A 22,872-nucleotide genomic window follows, 5' to 3' on the forward strand; every position below is an offset into this window, starting at 1 on the left:
GCAGAAATTATAACAAAATCCTTAATGTTCCCCCAAAAAAAAGAAATCACAGATCTAATTTTTGGTATAATTTATCAAGAATAATAAAAATTAATAATTTGCATTAAATTTTACAATAATTTTACAATATTAATTATTTTATAATTGAATAAAGCACCATTTGGTTCCATGGAGAATAATTTTGGTGAAATCGTGCGTGATTTGTTCTCAGAGCAATTTCCCGGGTGTCCTATTCCAAAGTGCAACTACTATTTCAAACATAATCAAGAGTTTTGCGAAAGTGCAAAGTCAAAAAGTTATACGAAAACCTCCTTCTCCTTTTACCGTAATTTTCTTGTGTTTTTATTTATTTTGTTTGTTGTAATACAATACTGTATACATAAAGCGAAAATGTAACGCTATCGATTTCGTCGTTATCGAGAAAAAGAGAAGTTATATTTTAGTTTCCTTCGCAGGCACAACGTTACAGTGTGACAGTATGACACAGTTAGTGTCAGGAGCTGCAACGCCACTCCTGGGATCTCACGAAGCCCTAGAAACGGAGATCAAACGTCTGAGGGAAAGGCTACAAACTGTGGAATCGGAAAATGCTGCGATGAGCGTCAAATTGTGTCAACAGCAGTGGGAATTGGAAAATCGTCTGGCCGACATCGAAATGCAAATTTGTGGTTCGCGATCGACTTCCAGCTTAGAAGACAACGAGAGGAACCGCGAGAGCATTATTTAACAACAAAATGTGCTGCCTTACAATATATTACAGACGCATTCCCACGCGTTCGTACAATATATTGTATAATGGTGGCAAAAATTTGCGCTAAATAACTTTAAATTAGTTTGTATGAGGTGGAGCGGACGTTAATACGTGAAATTAAAGCAACAAAAGAAACAAACAAACGAATTTAACTCATAAGCGCGTGTCTTTCTAAATAAATTAATTAATGAGGAAAAAATTCATTAATGTTGTTGAGGTAAAAAACAGTGAGAATTATTGTAATAATGATAAAATGATGAAAAATGATGAAACCGAGTATTTATTTCAACGTTGACAGAAAACTGCCAATCCCGTGTTTGTACCCCAAAGTTTCATAATAATTAATTATTTCTTTCTTAGCTCGGTACCTTGTAAATACGTTATTAGGAAAATTGGAAAGAAAATGCGATAACCAAATCAGCACGAAATAAAATTTTGTGGAGACAAAACCCCCGTAAGTGTTATTAATGTCGTTTTGCTTCAGGTATTCGCCAATATCAATGTATGAAACTCCTTGCAATGAGTTAAAAAATAAAATACAAATTCCTATAATAACATGCAGGGTTCATTTTCATTTCAATTTTACACCAAATTTTTTATTAAACACTGCATTTTAATATAAAAATTAGTATTTATTTGTATTTCAAATTGCAGGAGTTTTGTTACAATTACTTTTAATTCTGCAATTTGAAATACATAAAATCAGTAGTAATAAAAAAAAACGAAGGATGTTAGTGTGCTGGGACCAAACAAACGAATTCAATATAGAACAAAAAAATGAAACGTTCACATCCGTGTGTCCTGATGCTTCCCACTTTGCTGAATCGGTCTGTTAACCCTTATCACTCCTAACACACTTTAAAGGAGTCACAACTGCCAAGTTTTAAAACTTTCATCATCGTATAGAAAAAAAAAATGATCCTAAAGATCTTAAAGGTCCTAAAGATCCTAAAGCGCTGTACCCCATATAGAATAGCGACGAAGAAAAAAAAATAATTAAAAAGAACATGATAATCCATAGACATTTTTTCTCTCTTAGGGCGATTACTTAGTAAATAGAAATGAAAACGTTATATTTATCTTTGTGTTTGTTTAAATTTATCAAATAATGAGAAGGAGAATTAAATAATTACAAACAAAAAAAAGGAAATGAAAAGAAAATGTTAAAGAGACCAAATATTATTAAGGAGTTTCACGAATAAATTTTGCTTCCTTAGTCGAATTAATAAAATAATTGCTACTGTGCAGGGTGAGTACAGCTTGGCAAATCTATCTTGGCTAGCTGCGCAAAAGAAGGAAAAAACTTAGAACATTCATTTTAATATTACAGCTTCTCAGAAACACAATCTCCAACATCAAATGAAGACTATTTACTGCTTCCAAAACACGAGATACTGATGGAAAATATTGCTATGTATTTGGAAAGACGAGATACTGCTTCTAAAAGACTACTTACTGCTTTCAGAAGACTAGATACTCCTAGCAAAAGGCTAATAGTTGCTTGAAAAGAGAAGATATTATAATGCTTCCAGAACGTTAGATATTGCTGGAAAAGATTTCTGTCCACTTGGAAAGGCTTCCAAAAACTATTTTCTGTTTTCAGAAGACTAGATACTGCTTGAAAAAAAAAAAGATATTGTTTCCAAAAGGCTACTTACTGCTTCTAGAACGCTGAATACTGCTGGGGAAGATTTCTATCTACTTGGAGCTATTTCGAAAACGGCCGTGGTTACTCTTTTCATCCATTTCAAGCAAGATGACAAATGACAGCCAACAAATCCTTGAAGAAAAGGTCTTCAAACATGTTTTCTAGATGTTTCCTAATATCATCGTACCAGCGCAAAATGGGACTTCCTGAGTTTCTTTTCTCTTCTCACTGTTTTCATTTATTGTCGCAATATCCCATACGAAATCCATACACGAATACATTCACAAGCTAAGATAGATTTACCAAGCTATAGAAAATATTCGATTATATTATCAAAGTTATTACAACTCACCTTGTATAGTGTAAATTTCTAGCTTCTAAATAATTTTATGTTAATGCCTGTATTGTTCACATCAAGTGTTAAGACGTCGTATAAAAAGAGATTGAGAAAAAAAACTATACTGACTGCCACTAACATTAAGATTGTATATTTAAAAGAAATAAAAACCCAGAAATAAAAGAAAAACTTTACGGGACTGTTTTGTAATTGTACGGATTAAATTAAAAAGGAAATATGGTGAGGTGTTAAATAAAAAGGATATAAATAAAAAAAAATTAAAATAAAATATTTGTTGCTAAATCGTTACGATTATATTGAGATGTAATTTATATTATTGTCATTAATATTGTATGTAAATGTTACGTTTTCCACCGAGCATGCGAGAAATCTTATGACAACCATGATAACACACTGTTACACACTCATATCATGTGGGATGTAAATTCATTAAATCGAATGTCACCGGGAAAGATCGGTAAAACATGCGTAAGGGCGAATAATCAATGACACAAATTAATAAAAAAGAAACTAATAAATAAATAAAATAATAAAGCGAAATAACATGAAAAAAATTACTGTACATTTTGTTCGAATTGTACAGATAGACTGTAAACGGTTCTTTGCAATTTTGTCCCCCTTAGCTAATTCCATAATTGTATGATCACCGTTTTGTCATGTTATTCCTAACATTTAATATAATTAAATAACAATTAAATAATTTAAATATAATGTTTCGTTTTATTTTATACCTAAAACAATTATTATTTTGACCTAGAACTAGAAACATTCGGGTTTAGCCATCACTTGAGAAGGCTAATGTTTATAACAACGTCACTATAAAGTGGCGAAAAGGACATACCAGAAATAAATTCCACAGTCGCAGTCCGGGCTATCTCTTTGTCCAGTCTTGTACAGATATGATTCAGTTGTAGCCTGTACGCTTCTCAGCCTATTAATCAAAATGTAAACATATGGAATTCTCTCAAACCAGGCAGGTTTTTCAAAGCTTAGCTCCATCTCAGCATACCATCTTGCTTTGTACAATATTGTTTCTCGCCAATCAACCACCCACTCCTCATTTATTCTATGTCGGAGACAAGGATATGTGTCCATGACGTCAATACACAGTCGCCGCGGAGTTAGCTTGACATCCTCACGAGCCAAACGGTCTGGTGTCTCATTACCATGTATTCTGCAATGGGATGGTACTCAACATAACTTAACCTCTAGTCCCTTACTAACAATTAGACTCAGTTTCTTCATAACGGAGACAAGTAAGTAATGAACCAATCTAAAATTTTGGAATAATTCAAGAATAGCAGGGTCGTCTAAAAATCGACGATTTTTTTTTATCGATAGGAAATGACCCAAAAAGACATTAATATAAAAGAAAAAAGTGCGGAAAAGTGTAGAATATACCGAAAAATCACTTTAAAGTTTCGATGTGACGTCACGTTCTAGGTTCGTGTTAAAGAGAGCCGTCGGTAAAGATGAATGCGAAGCCGTTCCATCTGCCTTCCACATATTCCATAAACACGTTATTAGCTCCAGCCACCCCTTAATAATGCTCTTGTAAATAAGGAAATCTAAGACGAGTCCAAATGTTCGGCAATATACCTCATATGGGACTGTAAAACTGATATGCTTTATGTCCTGCTCAAGACATTTTTAAAATTTACTATACGAAATGTCAATATGACATATCTTGTTCTCTAAACATGAAATAACAAAATTCCCTGTTAATGTTACCAACTGTTGTTATAAGAAAAGTTTATTGTTTACTTAACGTTACTTACTTTAGTTTACTTTAAATCAAATATTAAAATTTAATAAAATGGTTACGAATAATAAAAAGATTAATTAATTTAAATTTGATTGATAAAAAAATAAAAAAAAAAAGATTGTCAGAAGTGGGATTCGAACCCACGCCCTCAGAGAGGACCAGAACGCTCGAAACCCGAACTATTCGGGTAAGGTTAACCTTGAGTCTGGCGCCTTAGACCGCTCGGCCATCCTGACATATACCAATAGTACCTTGTTCAAACATATTAATTAACCTTTTTGCTAAATCACACGATGTTTTAAAAATAAATTATATTAAATAAAAATATAAAAAAGATAATCGAAATATTGTTTTAATATTTATAAAACGATAAAAAACCATATTAATTAAAGATATTTAATTTATTGTAATTAATATTTTGCTCTGCAACGTTCTGTAATGTATGGGACGTATATTAGGTTGCCTATCTTTCATATATGTTGTTTCCTTAATAATTTTCGTCAAAATCTTATTTCAATATAAAAATATTAATAAAATACAAATACTTAAAAAAATAATTAAATTAAATTTATTACTTTCAGTTATAGTAATCCTTAGCCCGCAATGTATAATATATTACCGTTGACTATTTTATACCAGACTGCTAACCGCTACGTAAAAATTGGTAACGCGTAAAGTGTTATTTTTGATTTGTCCGCTATGGGGGATTTTATAATAATAATGGATATGATTAAGAGATGGCAGCACTATTTTTGATTTATATTCCCCCTCATATCTTCTTGTACTAATAATAAAAATTGTTTAGTATTTCTTTTTTAATTAATAAATAAAATTTTATTGTATGAAAACATTATACGTTATCCGTAAAAACCGGTTGTTTCTACCAGTTTATTTTCATTAAAAAATAATATTAATTTTTAGAGAAATTTTTTCAATACTTTGAACAATTTTAAGAGTTGTTCTATCTGGTTTTAAGTTAAGTACTTGGGGAAATCCCGAGATAACTGACAGGTTGTTTCCACCAGTTTCTACAGAAAAAGTTGGTAAAGGCGGGCTTAACGTCGCAGGCGGAGTTTATTTTAGTTTATTTGCTTTAAATATCTATAATTTTATTATTATTTAAAACTAGTTATTAAACCTAAAATTATTGGTCTTTAATTGTAAACAAGCTTTATCTTTTATTAATATTTTGAAATAATATAGTAATTAGACAAGGGGTTAAAAGGCACGGAAACAAAATATATTAAAAGGTCGAGCTTGAGCGGAAAGTAGAGGATTTCCATTAAAGTCCATCCTAAATAAAACATTGAAACATTTATTATAGTACTTGAGGTAGAGGTACTTCAGATAGTGATACTTGAGGTAGTGATAGAGGTACTTGAGATAGAGATAGAGGTACTTGAGGTTCAATGAACTGGCGAACCAGTTCGCGTATCGTGTAGATCTAGCTTTATACAAGCATATGTTGTTTCTTCTAAGAAGAAAACCTTTCGGAAGAAGAGCTAGAAGTCGAGCTAGAGAAATAAAGATAAATAAATAAATAAACAAACAAAGATAAAATTATTCTTAATTTTTAAAATGTTATTTTCTTTGAAAAAAGAAATCCAATTCAACGAGGCCTGCATTTTTGTCTCCCATGGTAACAATACGATTTTCTATTTTAATTTTATGTTTCAGATTTTTAATGATGAAAGATTTTATGTTGACGTTCTCATTCCCACTCGTTTTCCCTCACTCTTTCACCTTTATCATCTGGCGAACGTTCCTTATGACCTTCAGTCCAATTTCATCCCTCATCATGTTGACTCAAGTTATTTAATTTTAAAGGAAATTTTAACGTGTTAATTGTAAGTTTAAAAATTTTCTTTCTTTTTTGATTTCTTATATTTAGTTATTATGGTTCTTTCTCTACAGGTTTGGTAATTTGTTTTGTCGTTAATTTTTAACATTTATTTTTAAACACTTTGAAAAACGAGATTTACGATGAATAGAAAAACGCCATTTTAATTTTTTGGATTTTTCAATTTACTCTTCACGTTTTTTTTACATTTGAATTTTTCGTAAACGGAATCTTTTTGAAGAAATACTCTGAAACAATACTCTCTTCACTCTCAATGCTCCTACACCGACGGTAATTATAATATATTTTTTATCTGTGTTTTTGTTATATCTGAATGTTCCTTAGTCCTGCCTGAAGAAGAACGATAATCGTTCGAAATCTTCGAAGATAGCACCGAAATAAAATATTTTCATCGTTTATACGACTTTTAATTTTTTTTAGCAGCAAAAAACCATACAACTTACCTGGAAAAAAACCACCAAATCGATAATAGAGGCATCTCCAATAGGCCCCGAGATCAAGAAAACCTTAATCCCTCGGGAAAAATCAAGCAGGTGCCCCAAACTCTATGGTCTGCCCAAAATCCCCTCCCTCAGGAAGGCTGCTCCGGATCGGGGACGATGTAGGACCGTTTTCCAAGTGGCTGACAAGTGCAGGGCGTCATCTCTCTTGTTGAAGGTACCGTTCTTCTCTATTTCGATGGACTCGCGGATGAGTTTGGTGCTCCAATGTGGAACGTTGGCTATTTCCATATCTGAAGCTGCTAGTTTTCCATATATACATATACATAGAATAATCATGCAAAATAATTTGATATTAAAATAGTATTATTTAAGTGTTTGCCTAACCTATCCTTTGATATGGACCCCCTCAGCTGATAGAATGAGAGTCATTCGGCTTGCGCATACTACATATCAATCCTTTTATTCCACGTGGAAAATAACCATGATCCTCTGATCTCAATGAGAGTTAGTACTTTCATGGAGGCATTGTCGTTAGTGAGGCTTACAAACCCTCCAGCATGCCTATGAAGTGGGTATATTTGCATCATGGTTATTTTCCACGTGGAATAATAGGATTGATATGCTGTATGCCCAAGCTGAATGACTCTCATTCTGTCAGCGGAAGGAATCGATATCAAAGGATAGGTTCGGCAAACACTTAAATAATACTATTTTAATATTCAATTATTTTGCACTAATTTTCTATTTATATGTACATATGGTACACTGGCTCAAGATATAGAAGTATTCAATAAATTTTCCACGAGGAATTATAATAAAAATTGCATATATACGTATAACTAAAATATTCGTGCAAAATACTTTAATATTAAAATACTATTATTTAAGTGTTTGCCTAACCTACCATTTAAATGACTCCACGTATCTACCGACTGGAAGTCTGGCCCCTAGTTAGAAAAAAAATAATTTCGATTAAATTCGCTTTAACTAAAGAACGGTTTGACCGATTTCAATGTTCTATATCTCAAACGAAAGCTTGCGTCTGGCTCAATAATTATGTGTAAAGCATATTGAACACTTCCATATCTGAAGCTGCTAGTTTTCCATATGTATATGTAAATAGAATAATCATGCAAAATAATTTGATATTAAAATAGTATTATTTAAGTGTTTGCCTAACCTATCCTTTGATATGGACTCCCCCGCTGATAGAATGAGAGACATTCAGCTTACGCATACTACATACCAATCCTATTATTCCACGTGGAAAATAACCATGATGCTCTGATCTCAATGAGAGTTAGTACTTTCATGGAGGCATTGTCGTTAGCGAGGCTTCCAAACCCTCCAGCATGCCTATGAAGTGGGTATAGTTGCATCATGGTTATTTTCCACGTGGAATAATAGGATTGATATGCTGTATGCCCAAGCCGAATGACTCTCATTGTGTCAGCGGAAGGAGTCGATATCAAAGGATAGGTTCGGCAAACACTTAAATAATACTATTTTAATATTAAGTTATTTTGCACGAATTTTCTATTTATATGTACATATGGTACACTGGCTCAAGATATAGAATTATTCAATATATTTTCCACGAGGAATTATACTAAAAATTGCATGTATACGTATAACTAAAATATTCGTACAAAATAATTTGATATTAAAATACTATTATTTAAGTGTTTGCCTAACCTACCATTTAAATGACTCCACGTATCTACCGACTGGAAGTCTGGCCCCTTTAGAAAAAAAATAATTTTGATTAAATTCGCTATGACTAAAGAACGGTTTGACCGATTTCAATGTTCTATATCTCAAACGAAAGCTTGCGTCTGGCTGAATAATTATGTGTAAAGCATATTGAACACTTCCATATCTGAAGCTGCTAGTTTTCCATATGTATATGTAAATAGAATAATCATGCAAAATAATTTGATATTAAAATAGTATTATTTAAGTGTTTGCCTAACCTATCCTTTGATATGGACTCCCCCGCTGATAGAATGAGAGACATTCAGCTTGCGCATACTACATATCAATCCTATTATTCCACGTGGAAAATAACCATGATGCTCTGATCTCAATGAGAGTTAGTACTTTCACGGAGGCATTGTCGTTAGCGAGGCTTACAAACCCTCCAGCATGCCTATGAAGTGGGTATATCTAAATCATGATTATTTTCCACGTGGAATAATAGGATTGATATGTAGTATGCGCAAGCCAAATGACTCTCATTCTGTCAGCGGGAGGAGTCGATATCAAAGGATAGGTTCGGCAAACACTTAAATAATACTATTTTAATATTAAATAATGTTGCACGAATGTTCTATTCATATGTATATATGGTACACTAGCTCAAGATATGGAAGTATTCAATATATTTTCCACAAGGAATAATATTTTTAATATTTTAATAATAATATTTATTAAATTATTAAATTGACGCATAGAGTGCGTCAATTTAACAATAATTACATTGTGATATAATACAAATTGAATTCAAACATTAAATTGGAAAAACATGTCAATGGTATATATCGGATTTTCCGTGACAATAGCTTTCAGTCTCCTCCGGAATCTTGGAACTGGCAGATTCTTTAAACATGATTCTTCTCTCGTTTGTGCCCATAGTTTAAGCTAGATTTACGCTAAGTTTTCTTTATTTATTCTCGTTTTCCTCACCATTTTATTTTTATTTTAGTACCTAAATTAGTTTATGTAAGTAGTCGTTATTAGAGTATATGCGATAAGATAATTTATAATAATTAGTATTGTAGCGTCTATGTTCGAATATATGCCTTAAATATTGTATTTTTTCTTTAATTTATTTAAATAGATTATATTTATTTATTTCTTTCATAATTTGTTTCAATAGTTGATCCCACGGTTAGGCACGGAGGCCCTAGCGTTTGCTTTACATAACTTTTATTTTATTTAATTTTTTTTTCTTTAATAGATGCGTGCGCCAATTCACGCCATCAAATCACTAAACAAGTTACACTAAAAGACATTTCCACATTTAAAGATTGTTATTATTTCCTTCAGTAAAATGTTTATTAGTCCTACTTCATTTTGGTGCGTTTTTAAGATTCTTTCTAAGGAGAATTTTAAATAGTAACGATTGTATCTGAACTTTATGTATTAATTGTTAGCTATCGACCCTTAAACATTAAACCCTTGAGCAAAGTGAAAGCATTTTATTCCTCGGATAATGAGAGAGATGAAGAAAACTTTTTCAGATGCTATTTCTTTGATGTCATTTAGATACAGTGTATATATATATATATATATATATATATAGGTGACGTCCTTTGAGGTCGGGGCTAATTGATCGTCTCTTTACTTATTATGACTCTATCTCACTTATCTACAATTATTCTATTTTTGAGAATAAACAGTACGTGATGCAACCCAACATATACAGTTGCCGACCATATGTATAAAATATGGTTAGCAATCTGGAGTAGTATAATCAATGATATTACCTGGAATACTTGTTTACCATTATTATGATAAATGACCAATAACCTTAACTATATAATAACTATATAATATCCGTTGTCTCTTTCAGTACTATTCATTACCTTAAACGATAAATATCAAAAATGTTACAATTCCAGCAAAAATTTCTAATTTTCGTAACTTTTGCTATAATTATTAAAACGAATTCTTCACATGAAATTAAAAGTTGCATTTCCAAAAACTTACAAGGAAATACTATGATTCTTAACGGTTACATAGAACCACCAAACAAATCGATTTATTTATATAATTGGAAAAATATTTCAACACTCACCCATATTAACTTCAACAATTACATCATTAAATTTAAAAATATTCAGGAATTAAACTCAACTATAAATGCAATTAAATCAATTTCATTTAAGTATTGCGATTCGATATTTATTGTGTACATTGAAGATGATGAATTTCCCGATGCAATCTTAAACTTGCTTAAATTTCACGATGTTTATAAAGGAATGGTGATCTCTGATGATAAATTATATAGAATTAACCCAAATGAGTTGTCTGCCTTGCCAGAAGAAATTAAATGTATTGATTTTAGATTAAATTGGGATTTTAGAAATTTATTGGTAAAATTATCTTGGGATATTCGACCACCTTACGCTATAAATGATAATAAAAATTCAACACCAGGAATTTTAATAAGTATTATTACAACGATTTCTAAAAAATACAATTTCACCATTTACTTTAACAAACCTTCAAAGATTTATATTGATGAATTTACGCGGGATGGAGCTTTTACAACGATCGGTTACGAGTTTAAAAATAAAATAACTGATTTAGCAGCGCATGGGGCAAGAGCTTTAACGTTTCCGCACAACCTTTACTCGTTTGATACGGTTTTTGTAGTCGAAGATGGAATCGAAATTTTATTCCCAAACCCCGATGAAATCGAAGGGTGGAAAAAGTTCGTTTCAATTTTACCACCAAAGTATTGGTGCTTGGTTTTGTTGATACACATCGTTTGTATCGTTTTATTCGTTTTGGTTAAATTTAAAGAGAACGAAATGAAGAAAAGCGATTTTATTAATATCTTTTTAATGATATTTAGTTGGAATTTAAGTTTATCTTCGAACCTTCAAACGAAACGAAACGCATTGATCCCAATAATCTTATTTTATAGCTTAATTTTGAACGTTTACATCCAAGGAAAGTTTTATAGCACATCAACAGTTCCCGCTTTTGAAAAACCAATTAATACGTTTAAAGAATTATTTTTATCTAAATACAAAATAAAAACGTCTAATATGTTTTATAAAATGATTAATATTTATAACATAACCACGAATTATGTTGAAACGAATGATCCCCTTCAACTTGTAATCGATGAATTTTTTAAAACGCGGAATTTTATAACACTCGGACAAAACGTTTTCACACAATTTTACCCTCAGTACAAAGGGATGTATAGAAAAATGGGATTGAGTCGTTTTTATTGCGCGATGCAAATAAGACCTTCCTTGCCGATACTAAATCAAATGAATAACAACATTTATTTGATGCACCAAAGTGGATTAATCGAAAAATGGCAATCGGATATTCGATGGGATCATATCATAAAATCCGAATTTTTTAGCGAAAAAACCGGACCAAAACAATTATCCATTACAAGCGTTGAAATCGCATTTTTCATTATCATATGTGGATTGATTTTATCAATTATAACATTTTTTATAGAAATAATGAAAGGAAAATTGAAGTTACACATTTAATAACGGCTTTTTATTTGGACAAATAAGTTAAGAGGAGTATTTACATACATTCGTAAATGCAAAGATGGATTAGAAGGAAATATATTAAATTTATTTAATACAAAGTGTTTCATACCTTATTTATAACACGAAACACTCTATATGAATACTTTTTTCTTAAATCATTTGTCTTATTTTCTAATTTATTTACTTAAAACATTTACAATATTCTTATAACACTGTCGTAAACATTAAGCATTAATAGATCGAGTTTCATTCATTTTCGTTTAAGCTGCACTATGCGATCAATGCAGAAAGTAAAATACAAAAATATTTTCTTAAATAAAATATCAACTATACATATACATAATGGAGATATTTATATTTATAGATATGGAGATAAAAAGTTGTAAGCCTTTTTATTAACACATTCACAGAGAGCTTTAGGCGACTCCGACTCGGAATATAATTGAATGTGTTAATAATTCTTAATATATCCAAGCCGTAATCGATAATTGCAATTTTTACAGTTTATTTCACTTGATCGTAGCATTTACCGTTCCCAAGTTTAATGGGTTGATATCTGAAACACCCTACACTTTAATTAAAAAAAACATTAATGATTTACTAGTGAAAGAATAATTTTCAATTTGCACCTGCAAAGTGGGTAGTTGTTCATAATTGTCTCTTGGCTACCAGATCCTATTCTCCGATTGCGGGGCCCGCATTACACCGACGCCACCACCTAACCTCCTATAATTCATTGCGCCACATAATCGCCACTGATTTTGTTCCGTATCGTACACCTCGATAGTTTTTAAATAAGCTGTACCATCAAATCCGCCAACGGCGTATAATTGTCCATTTACTACAGCTAATCCCACCTAAATTCAAAAATAAATAAAAATTATTATTATGAAATATCAATTTGATTTTAACCCTTTGGCGAGCGCGTCTCATAGGATTATAGGGGCGCCAAGAGAAAAATGGCAAATTAAGTGATAAAATAAAAGTTTTTTGATAACAAAACATCAGCTAAAACAAAAACAAAATGGAATAATAGAAAAATATGTCTTCTGCCATTTGCTAAACATTTATTAACAACAAAACATTAAACATTTTTGCAAAAACGTGTACCACATCAAAATGGAAAAACCGACACAAAGTGTCGCTGCGCGCTCGCCAGAGGTTTAATCAAACTTACCCCACTTCTTCGAGACGTCATCGCAACAATCGGGCTCCAACTATTTGTGAGTGGATTATATCTCTCCGCACTAGATAATTCCATGCAATCATCTCTGCCACCAACGGCGTATATTAAATTATTAAAAACAGCGCAACCCAAATGTTTTCTTCTCGTGGACATCGGCGTCACTTGAGCCCACTTATTAATTCTTGGATCGTATTTTTCCACTGTATTCAACGGCGATTGCCCATCTGAACCTCCAATCGCGTATAAATAACCACCGAGTACCGCAACTGCGACTCCTAAACGTCTCGTTGTCATTGGGGATACTTTACTCCATTTATTTTCTTTTGGATCGTATCTAAAAATCAAATTTAATTTTATTGTGGAGGAGTTACTTACAGTGATATCAAAAACTATTCGCTCACCATGCGTATTCCCACTATTAGTTTGATAAAAATAAAGTAAATTACAATAGAAAAGAGTTATTATAATACAAACAGACGTTGTAATGTAAGAAATTATAAGAAACTAGCAAGAAAAAATTGTACTAACAATTTCACAATAACAATAAAAAATATAGATTTATATATCATTTATCTATATCCGTAAATACCATTCGTAACATCCTGTATGAAGCTGGTTATCATGGGCGAATTGTCAGAAAGAAACCAGAAAATTATTCGCTAAAACCTATAAAAATAGTAGAAATGAGTTCTGGGACAAAGTAATATTCACGGATGAGAGTAAGTTTAACATTTATAGATCCGACGGTCGACGATATATATCGCAATAATGTGGCAATGTAGGGTATCACTTCAGAAATGTACAAGAAATTATAACACCATAATGGCCAGATAGATGTGCCGGTTGAAGAATCAAGACACATTTTTCGCAAAAAATTGAAGAAAGGAAATCATCACAATTCTTGAGATATCTCTGATCGTAGGCTAGTTCGTTACACTAGATGATATTTCATAGCTTCATAGTCGTTACGGTCGATGTGAAACCCCGATCGCATAGAACAGAAACATGATGTTACAACAGTAGTCAACCAGATTTCAAAAGTGTTTGACAGAAAATAACTGATTGTGTTGGTATTGGTTGCATTACATGACCAATCGTATCTAGGAAACCAGTGGTGCAAATTTGTGCGTAAATAAATCCTCGGTTTTAGTTTCTGTCAGGGTTATATTTGGCATTGTGTTGTAGAATGTCAATGTAATGCACATTAGTACAGTAATTGAAATGTGCAACTATAAGAAAGCTTCGGCGTCTCATTGGAGCATTCAACATCTGCTGTTTACAACTGTAGAGAACGATCTACTGCAAAAAAATCAAATTAAAGAACAGCTTTGTTCCACGAAGTCGGCACTTCAGTTTTTAGAAAATGGCAAGGAAGCCCTGACCCAAACAACCTGTTGGCCTACTCAATGCCTAATGATCCACTTTTAATTTCATGCAACGCTTGAGACTCCGTAATCGGTGTAGTCTTGGAACAACAAATTGATCATCCCACAATCATCCCTAGATCTTAGGTTGGGCGGTGGCTCAGCGGTCAAACTCTCGGGTTGAGACGAAGACGTTCGGGGTTCGAGCCACGGTGTAAACATTTTCACCAAACCGCCCACCCATCCTTCGGAAGGGACGTTAAGCCGTCGGTCCCGGCAACCAGTCGTTATCACCCATATGTGTAAGAGGTCTGACCACATGGCTGAATGCGCGTTAGCGCCCTTGATGCTACACCTCGTGGGAGCGTACCCGGATCAAGGGTTGATGAGCAGCTTTGCTCCACCTTGGTTCGAGGGTGTCAACGAGTGAGTGGTATCATTGAGCGGCACCTGACAGGGGCGAATCCGCACTGGGCCTGTGCACAAGCGCGCCCGGTGAGAGGGGGGTCGAACAGGAAGCGGAATCAGCCATTTCAGACCTCTTAGAGGGTGGATGTACAAGGGGCCCGTTGAGGCCTAGGTGCCGCGTATAGAATACGCACTTCCCGTACCATACATACACAATCATCCCTAATTCCATAGTGTTTAGCAATATCATCCTTGTCTGGTATCCAATATAACGAGGAGTGTATCCCGATTTTCCCCTACATTAATAATCGTCTTTCAAAATCACTATCTATTCCATCATTAGTGACCACCATTCGTCACACGGCACACTTCAAGTCGATAACCCAATTCTTTCTAAATGTTGATTAGTGTTCGTTGTGTAATTGTTGCAACAGCTGCCGCAATCCTGTTTCTTAGGTCGGGTAGGTGATGTTTAATGTGGATTCATTACTAAAAACAACATGATCCAAAAAATCGTCGTGCAACAACATTGGTCGTCCCGTACTCTTCCCTTTACAAAAGCAGTTGGTATTTTCAAACTGAACTTAATTTGGAACGCACGTTGCACAGTAACTACAGACTCGGACTTTGCAAATGGCAGAACACAAAAAGCTTTCTGTTCTCTAGTCGCCATTTTGGTACTACCACTTTTAAAACGCATGCGCAGAGGCGTTCTAGCGCATGCGCATGCATACAAACAGAACTGTTTGAGTTGCTGTTTTATTTCATATATTAATTATGAGTTTAAGTTTCATGTAATAAATACCACAAAGTGTTAAAACCCTGTTTTATAATAAATCTTTTCTATTGCAATTTATTTTATTTTTATTAAACTAACAGTGTGAATACGCATGGTGAGTGAATAGTTGTATACCATGGACTGTATTTTCTGTACCTTTCAACATGATTCAAACATTGCACCCCATCTTGTCCCCCAACAGCATACAACAAATTATCTAAAACAGCCACACCAACACTAGTACGACAAGAAGTTGTAGGGGCAACATCACAACACCACTGATCAGTTTGCGGATCATATCTTTCAATGCTATTAAGATAACTTTGCCCATCATGACCCCCAACAGCATATAATAAATCGTTTAAAACGGCGACTCCAACTCCACAACGTCGTTTACTCATTGGCGCGACCATTTTCCACTCCATCGTTTGTGGATCAAATTTTTCAACTGATGCTATTGCGTCGCCACTGCACCATCCGCCTACAGCGAATAAGACTTCTCCTCGTCGAGTTGGTTTGCGAGGTCTCGTTCGAGGTCCTTGCATTAACGGTCTTTCTTGCGGGAGAAGTAAATAATTTTTGGCTTCATCGACGAGATCGCGACATGATTCATCCGATCGAACTAACAAATCGGATCCTACGGTTCCCACTAAAAATTTGGGGGTTAAAAGTGGTAATCGGACGTGTTGGAGAACTTGAGGTAAGTGTTGGCGTCGTTCCGAAACGTTATATTTAACCCAAGACATAACCGCGTTAAAAACTTGCTCTTCTGTGCGAACATTCAATTCGTCGCTTGAAATAATATCGACTAATTGACTTACGGGTAATAATAAAAATTCTTCGCTTTCCATAACCTCTTGAAAGTTATGTTGAGTGAATTTATCGGCAATTCTTAATAATTCCCGGCATGAATGTGTGTCAGCAAAAGCCCTGATTCCCAAACAATTCGATGGATCTAATTGACGTTTTAAAAATTCGCAACAAATATCTTGAATTTCGGTTAATTGTAATAAACAAGCGGCGGGTAAAAGAGTTTGAACGTTTGATTCTTCCACCACAATATGAGATGTATAACAAAAATCTATTAACAAATCCATCGCTACTTCATCGATATCTCGAATTGTTACTTCTGTTTGTCGTGATTCTGCTAATTCTCCTGTGAACATTGCTCGAAAATAGGGACTGCAAGCGCTTAATATTACCCGGTGAGCAAAAATCTTTCTCGTACCAACATTAAGGACGACATCGCAAAGTTCACGATGCCTCCTAAGTAACGTTAATTCGGTTAGGGTGTTTTTTGGATGTTTATCTGATGTGTGGGATAGACGAGCTGGGGATGGAGGCCGATCACCCACAGCCATATCCCCCATTCTACATGATCCGCGTAACTGAGAGGCCAGTTGTAGGCGTAAGGGCGGTGACGCCCAACCCCACACCGAGTCTATCTGCAAAATGAAACGTTTTTTATACCATCAAAACTTCAACATCAAATAACTTACCTTTACGTTGGATAAAATCAACAAAAAAATTAAATCACACTCTGCTAACACTGAAGTACTCGCCTTCCTTAAGCCAAAGTTTATTCACAACATAGGTAGTCACTTTTAGTATAATTAATAGGCGGAAAATGATATTTTTAAACGTGAAATGAAATTAGTACGTGTAGAATGTTAAGAAACGAGTTTCGAGGAGGATTTTTCTTTTAATGTACGTGTGTAGGCAGTTGGTTATGAAAAGCAATAAAAACAGTGGAATAACAGAACGTCTGTCTGTCGAAAACTGAACTGTCAAATTAATTTCGGTTTAGGGGAATTTATTTATTTTATGTTTTGATGGTCTTGTTACGGTATTTATTAATATAATAAATAAGTTATTTGTTTAATATAATAATTAATAAAATTTTTTTAAATTGTTTGTGATATCTACAACAATTAAAATTAAATTAATATTTTGGTTAGTTTAAGTTAGGTTTGGTTAATTAGGTTGGTATTAGGTGTCAATAAAGGCGCGAAAATTTTAATTTAAATGTCAAGTATATATTTTGCTAATATTGAATGTAATATCAAATGGAAAAAAACATAAAAAAATAATAAATATATGCTATTTTCCACGTAATTTTATTTCATTAACACATTAGTATAATAAAATTATAAATAGTGTTAATAATTTGTACTTTATCATACCAAACTAACTTTTTTTATTGTTTCCTAATTAAGTTAAATACTTTACAGAATTAATTAAAAGTTTGTTACACTAAAAAGGAGAAAAAAATAAAAAATGTTACTCCTTGGGTTCTTGCACTTTCGATTCGTTTTCTTGCCTAAGTTTCTTCTTTGCCTTAATATCCGCCATGGTTTGTTCAATAGATCGGATGTCTTTTTTATTTTCACTAGGAACTAAGACAGTATATTAAAACTAGAATTAACACTTGCCCTATATATTATTAGATCTAAAAGATTCTAGAAACTTTGTAGTTTTAGATCTAGTGTTCAGCGCTAGGTTGTTGAATATCTTTGTTGTTTTTATTGAAGGAAAAGTAGAACTAACATTAGACCCAGAATCATTCGGGTTTAGCCATAAGTCTCTTAAGACGGTTCAACAAAAATATGCAGCAACCTGGCGCTGATTAATAACTAGAACTAACACTAGCACTGTCACTACAACTAACATTAGATCTAGAACTAGAAACATTCGGGTTTAGCCGCACGTCTCTCAAGACGGCTCAACTCGAAATATTTTAGTTCTAGGTAGAGTGTTAGTTCTAGTAACAATGCTAATGTAAAACTAGAACTAATACTAAACCTAGAACTAGGAACGTTCGGGTTTAGCCGTCTTGAAAGACGAATGGCTAAACCCCAACATTCCTAGTTTTAGCTCTAGTGTGAGTTGCAATTTTAATTCAGGAATGTTTCAATTTTCTTTCAAATCTTTTCAAAGCCTTTATATTTATGTACTTGTATACAGAGTGATTCTAAATTGATGCGAAAGATTTCAAGGGGTGATTTTTCACCAAAAATTAAAGGGTTTTCATATAACTTTTTGTTCAAAACCCCTTCTCCTCCAAGTTATCTCTCCCTCTAAAGTTTCTCTCGACATTTTAAAACTAACAAGTTCTTAGTTTGATCACAAAAAATAAAATAATGCCTAGATCAATTTGACATTACTTCATTTCTTTGATTAATAATAAACAATCTCTGAATTAATTCACTAGAGCCTGTGTATTATTTTATTTTTTTGTGATCAAACTAACAATTTTAGGAGAAAATGTCTAGAGACAAAAAAGTTGCGTATTGAATGCCTCTATTTAAATCAAGTTTTTAAATAGAAAAATCTAGACGCATTAAAAAGTTCTAATGCAAAGTATTATAGGGGTTCATCTTTTCAGCCCTTTTTAATACCATTTTTGAGTTATAAAAATCGTCAGTGTCATTTTATTAGCAACAGGTATCTGCCAAATTCCATTCTAAATTCCTCCATGGACTTATTAAATAAAAACAATTTTTTCTCCTTACTTTAGAATGCTATAACTCGGTGGGGAAGAAGCTTTGAACAAAAAGTTATATGAATCAATTTAGAAACACCTGTATATATTTGCAAAATTACCAAATCCATAAGTTTTATTTGTTTCTGTTTTCCTTGCCATTTCAATAGATGATATTTCCCCAATCAAATGAACATATTTGTCTTCATAGTTCGTATTGGGCACAAATTTCTTAGTCGGTTTTTTATTTAATTCTTCGGATTCCAATTGATCAAGTTTTCTCTTAAAAACATGTAACATTGCTTTCGACTCACTCAGCGATTAATTATAATACCTTCTCAATCATTTTTTTCTTGATGTCATCGTTCCAGGGATCACCCCGTTTTCTTGCCAACAATTCATCTTCACACGGGGGATTCGCTTTTCTGTAAACCCGTACGTATCTATCAACGTCTTCGATTCCAAACGAAAAAGATATTAAATCTAACGATTCTGCCACTTCATGTCTATAACAATATATTTAAAATAATAAATAAAATGAATTATTTCATTTTTAATCTTACACAATGCTTCGGTATATTTGATTCATCGGTGTAAACTTCATGTTGATATTTTCATCGTTTTCAAAAAATACTTTCATTTTTGTTTCGGTGTATTCTTTGAATTTACGTAAGTTTTCCTTTTCAATCGCTTGTCTTCGATCCATTTCTTCTTTTCTTTCTGAATGGTGTTATTAGAGGTTGTTCAAAAAATAACGCATTTTTACTTACTTTTGATTATGTTTTTTTCTTTTTCACTTAAAGACGGCGGTTTATCCATTGAATTCATAATTGATCCTAACAAGTCCATGTTTTAATTAATTTGTGTAAATTTATTTTAGTTGATTTTGGGATTTTATTAAATGACAATGACAATTAAATGACAGGTCCGTAAACAAAACGTTTGGAAATGTTCGTATATTACGGTGGATACGTTCTGAAATTTGTTATAACTTTTTCATCCAAAATTCATTAAATAAAAACAAAATTATTTAATTTCTTAACGTTTTTTTAGTAATAAAATATTTTTGCATGTCTTCTAATTGATTCTAGTTTTAATTCAATAAGAGATAAATTCAAGAAAATTGAGAACGTTTTTAATTTTATATTTAAATATTTCTTTTCTTTCTGCCAAATGTATTAATTTTTAGAATTGGGAATAATAATAAGTATTGTAACAATATCTTTTTATTTTCACAATACAATTTTTTTTTAATACCATATTTTTAAAGTTTAAACTTAATATAAGAAACAAAATTTGAGCATAATACAAGGATGTAAAAAGTAAAGAGACAAAAAGACTTCTTATTTAGTAACTGTATGCATGGCATGTGCTAAGTATTCCACATTCTTTGAAGTAACCCCCGCCATCGATATTCTACCATCTTTGGTTAAATATACACTAAAATCTTTAGTTATCTTCTCCACCTAAAAAAATTATGAATTAAAGTTAAAAAGTACACCATTTATTAAACTTACTTGTTGTGGCTTCATTCCTGTGAAACAAAACATTCCAATTTGATCAGTAATGTGTTGCCAATTCAAACTAGATCCTTCCTTTTTCAAATTTTCCCTCAATTTAGCCCGTACAGAAATAATTCGATCAGCCATAACTTTCACTTCTTGAAGCCACTCAGCGCGTAATTCTTTGTCGCTCAAAATCTCAGTGACGATTCTCGCTCCATTCATGGGTGGATTAGAATACATCGGACGGACCAAAATTTTCAATTGAGACAAAACCTTATCCGCCTCATCCTTGGACGCGGTTGTAATAGTGAAAGCCCCAGCTCGTTCACCATATAAACCCATGTTTTTCGCGAAACTTTGCGCCAAACCAATTTGATGACCGTCTTTTACAAAGAGGCGTACAGCAAAAGCGTCCTTATCAATATTTCCAGAAGCAAAACCTTGATATGCCATGTCCAAATAGGGGAAAAGGTTGCGTTTTTTGATTAATTGGGATAATTCCGCCCATTGTTGTGGGTTTGGATCTACACCGGTTGGGTTGTGAGCACAGGCATGTAGAAGAATTATTGATTTTTCAGGAATTTTCTATAAAAAAAAATTATCAGATTAAAAGGATCAAAGTTACTGACCTAATACATAAAGATAACAATGATAAATCAGGTCTTAAGTTTTTGATAAAAAATAAACAATGAGTTAGCAAATTATAAATAATACTTACAGAAATATCATCCATAGCACCTTTAAAATCAAACCCACAAGTTTTTGGGTCATAAAATGTGTATGTTTTCACATCTAAACCGGAATGTTTAAAAATAGGAGTATGATTACCCCATGTGGGTATTGGAATATAAACCGTTTTATTTCCTGGGAAAAATGACTTCAAAAAAGCAGCTCCAATTCTTAAAGAACCCGTGCCAGATATCCCTTGTACAGTTGCATTTAAACCATTAGAAACCACAGGATTATTATCTCCAAGAGCCAAGTTAATACTATGTTTACAAAAATCAGCTGTTCCAGAAATTGGGAGATATTCTTTGTCTAAAGACTTTTCCAACAAACGTTTTTCTGCTTTTCTAACACAAGAAAGTACATAAGGTTTTCCATTATCATCACGATAGGCTCCAACACCTAAATTAACTTTTTTTGGATTTGTATCACGTTTAAATGCTTCAGTTACACCTAGAATAGCATCTGGTGGGCCCATTGCCACATTGGCCCAAAAAGAACTGCAAAGAGTTTTTTTTAATTAAAATGTTACATACTATATTATGATTAAATCGTTTTACTTACTTTGAGCGTTTGCATACTTGATTAAAAGTGTTGTATTTAATTAAACCAGCTTTAAAAGACATTTCCTTGCTGAGTAATTATCGAGTAAATGAGTTAACTGTTCACAAGGCAATAGGAACTTGACGAAACACAAGTGTCGTGTTGCAATAGGGGGGGTACGATCAATTTAGGTTTAATAAGTACTTGTATAAGGCTTAGTAAAGGTTATCTTAGTTGTTTTTTTCGTTATCAGCACATTGTCGCATATGTGGTAATCACGTTTTTAAATGCGGATCGTCTATATAATTTCTTATTAGTTTTTAATTTGAACGAAAACGTTATCTAAAGTACCATTCGATTTCTAGTTGAAAACTGGGATATTTTTCGTGTAACCTTGAAACTTAATATTGTGACCTCAAGGAATTCGGCGCCAACTTATTTACGTAAATTTTAAAAGTTCCATCCGATTTTAACGTAAATTTCCATTCTAACTGTTAATTTTCCATTCGCGATTCAATATCAGATATTTAATAATCATTTTGATTTATTAAATTTTGAATTTCGAAAAATTAACCTTATTGTTTCGTGTCAAATATTTAAACCCAATTCAAAGTTAACAAGTTTCATCAAGTGTATTGTAGCGAAGCTTTGGCGCCTTTTTTAAACAACAAATTTATAAATAAAGGAAATAATTGCTTTGTTCCAACAAGCGGTCGGACTCGTCCGTTATTCGTCAAATGCAATCGCACATGTCAATTAATGTCGTCACATTTCAGCGGATTTCATTGCATTATTTAACTGTGTGA

General features: G+C 32.8%; 4 protein-coding genes, 2 long non-coding RNA genes and 1 other non-coding gene across 10 annotated transcripts in view; 2 read left to right on the top strand and 5 right to left on the bottom strand.

Moving 5' to 3' along the window:
* LOC111427677 (cyclic nucleotide-gated channel rod photoreceptor subunit alpha) overlaps positions 1-3,468 on the top strand; it is a 71,506-nt gene extending 68,038 nt beyond the window's left edge. Inside the window, exon 12 of one of the 2 annotated variants that reach the window (XM_071196410.1) lies at positions 444-3,468. In XM_071196410.1, coding sequence (XP_071052511.1) covers positions 444-727 — 284 coding nt within the window. In that variant the 3' untranslated portion in view covers positions 728-3,468. The remainder of the gene's footprint in view (positions 1-443) is intronic. The other variant, XM_023062904.2, reaches the window with a different exon arrangement.
* Positions 3,469-4,641: 1,173 nt separating this feature from the next.
* TRNAL-CAA (transfer RNA leucine (anticodon CAA)) lies at positions 4,642-4,758 on the bottom strand. Its single transcript has 2 exons — positions 4,721-4,758; positions 4,642-4,686 (listed from the first exon to the last, which is right to left on the bottom strand). It is a non-coding gene; the product is annotated as a tRNA-Leu (tRNA).
* Positions 4,759-6,241: 1,483 nt separating this feature from the next.
* On the top strand, positions 6,242-6,784 carry LOC139429945 (uncharacterized). The gene is made up of 3 exons (XR_011640542.1): positions 6,242-6,369; positions 6,437-6,653; positions 6,708-6,784. It is a non-coding gene; the product is annotated as an uncharacterized lncRNA (long non-coding RNA).
* A 279-nt stretch (positions 6,785-7,063) lies between these two features.
* LOC139429946 (uncharacterized) lies at positions 7,064-8,569 on the bottom strand. The gene is made up of 3 exons (XR_011640543.1): positions 8,526-8,569; positions 7,731-7,773; positions 7,064-7,125 (listed from the first exon to the last, which is right to left on the bottom strand). It is a non-coding gene; the product is annotated as an uncharacterized lncRNA (long non-coding RNA).
* A 3,488-nt stretch (positions 8,570-12,057) lies between these two features.
* LOC111427800 (Kelch-like protein diablo) lies at positions 12,058-17,589 on the bottom strand. 3 transcript variants are annotated; one of them, XM_023063106.2, is made up of 5 exons: positions 17,311-17,589; positions 15,968-17,256; positions 13,253-13,595; positions 12,705-12,932; positions 12,058-12,631 (listed from the first exon to the last, which is right to left on the bottom strand). In XM_023063106.2, exons 2-4 carry the CDS (start codon positions 17,179-17,181, stop codon positions 12,741-12,743), a joined length of 1,749 nt encoding a protein of 582 aa, XP_022918874.1. In that variant the 5' UTR covers positions 17,182-17,256; positions 17,311-17,589; the 3' UTR covers positions 12,058-12,631; positions 12,705-12,740. The 3 variants fall into 3 exon arrangements, with proteins under 3 accessions (XP_022918874.1, XP_022918873.1, XP_022918872.1); XM_023063105.2 differs by having other exon boundaries at positions 12,058-12,641; XM_023063104.2 differs by having other exon boundaries at positions 12,058-12,646.
* Positions 17,590-17,911: 322 nt separating this feature from the next.
* On the bottom strand, positions 17,912-20,246 carry LOC111427819 (sperm-associated antigen 7). The gene is made up of 5 exons (XM_023063138.2): positions 20,063-20,246; positions 19,856-20,012; positions 19,627-19,798; positions 19,415-19,574; positions 17,912-18,207 (listed from the first exon to the last, which is right to left on the bottom strand). The coding sequence occupies exons 1-5, from the start codon at positions 20,139-20,141 to the stop codon at positions 18,092-18,094; spliced, it is 684 nt and encodes a 227-aa protein (XP_022918906.1). The 5' UTR covers positions 20,142-20,246; the 3' UTR covers positions 17,912-18,091.
* Positions 20,247-20,502: 256 nt separating this feature from the next.
* Positions 20,503-22,606, bottom strand: LOC111427818 (glutamate oxaloacetate transaminase 2). Its single transcript, XM_023063137.2, has 4 exons — positions 22,088-22,606; positions 21,516-22,023; positions 20,810-21,382; positions 20,503-20,758 (listed from the first exon to the last, which is right to left on the bottom strand). Exons 1-4 carry the CDS (start codon positions 22,147-22,149, stop codon positions 20,636-20,638), a joined length of 1,266 nt encoding a protein of 421 aa, XP_022918905.1. The 5' UTR covers positions 22,150-22,606; the 3' UTR covers positions 20,503-20,635.
* Between the last annotated feature and the right edge of the window lie 266 nt (positions 22,607-22,872).

This window comes from Onthophagus taurus, chromosome 6, assembly GCF_036711975.1.
Source record: "Onthophagus taurus isolate NC chromosome 6, IU_Otau_3.0, whole genome shotgun sequence".
Taxonomy (NCBI): domain Eukaryota; kingdom Metazoa; phylum Arthropoda; class Insecta; order Coleoptera; family Scarabaeidae; genus Onthophagus; species Onthophagus taurus.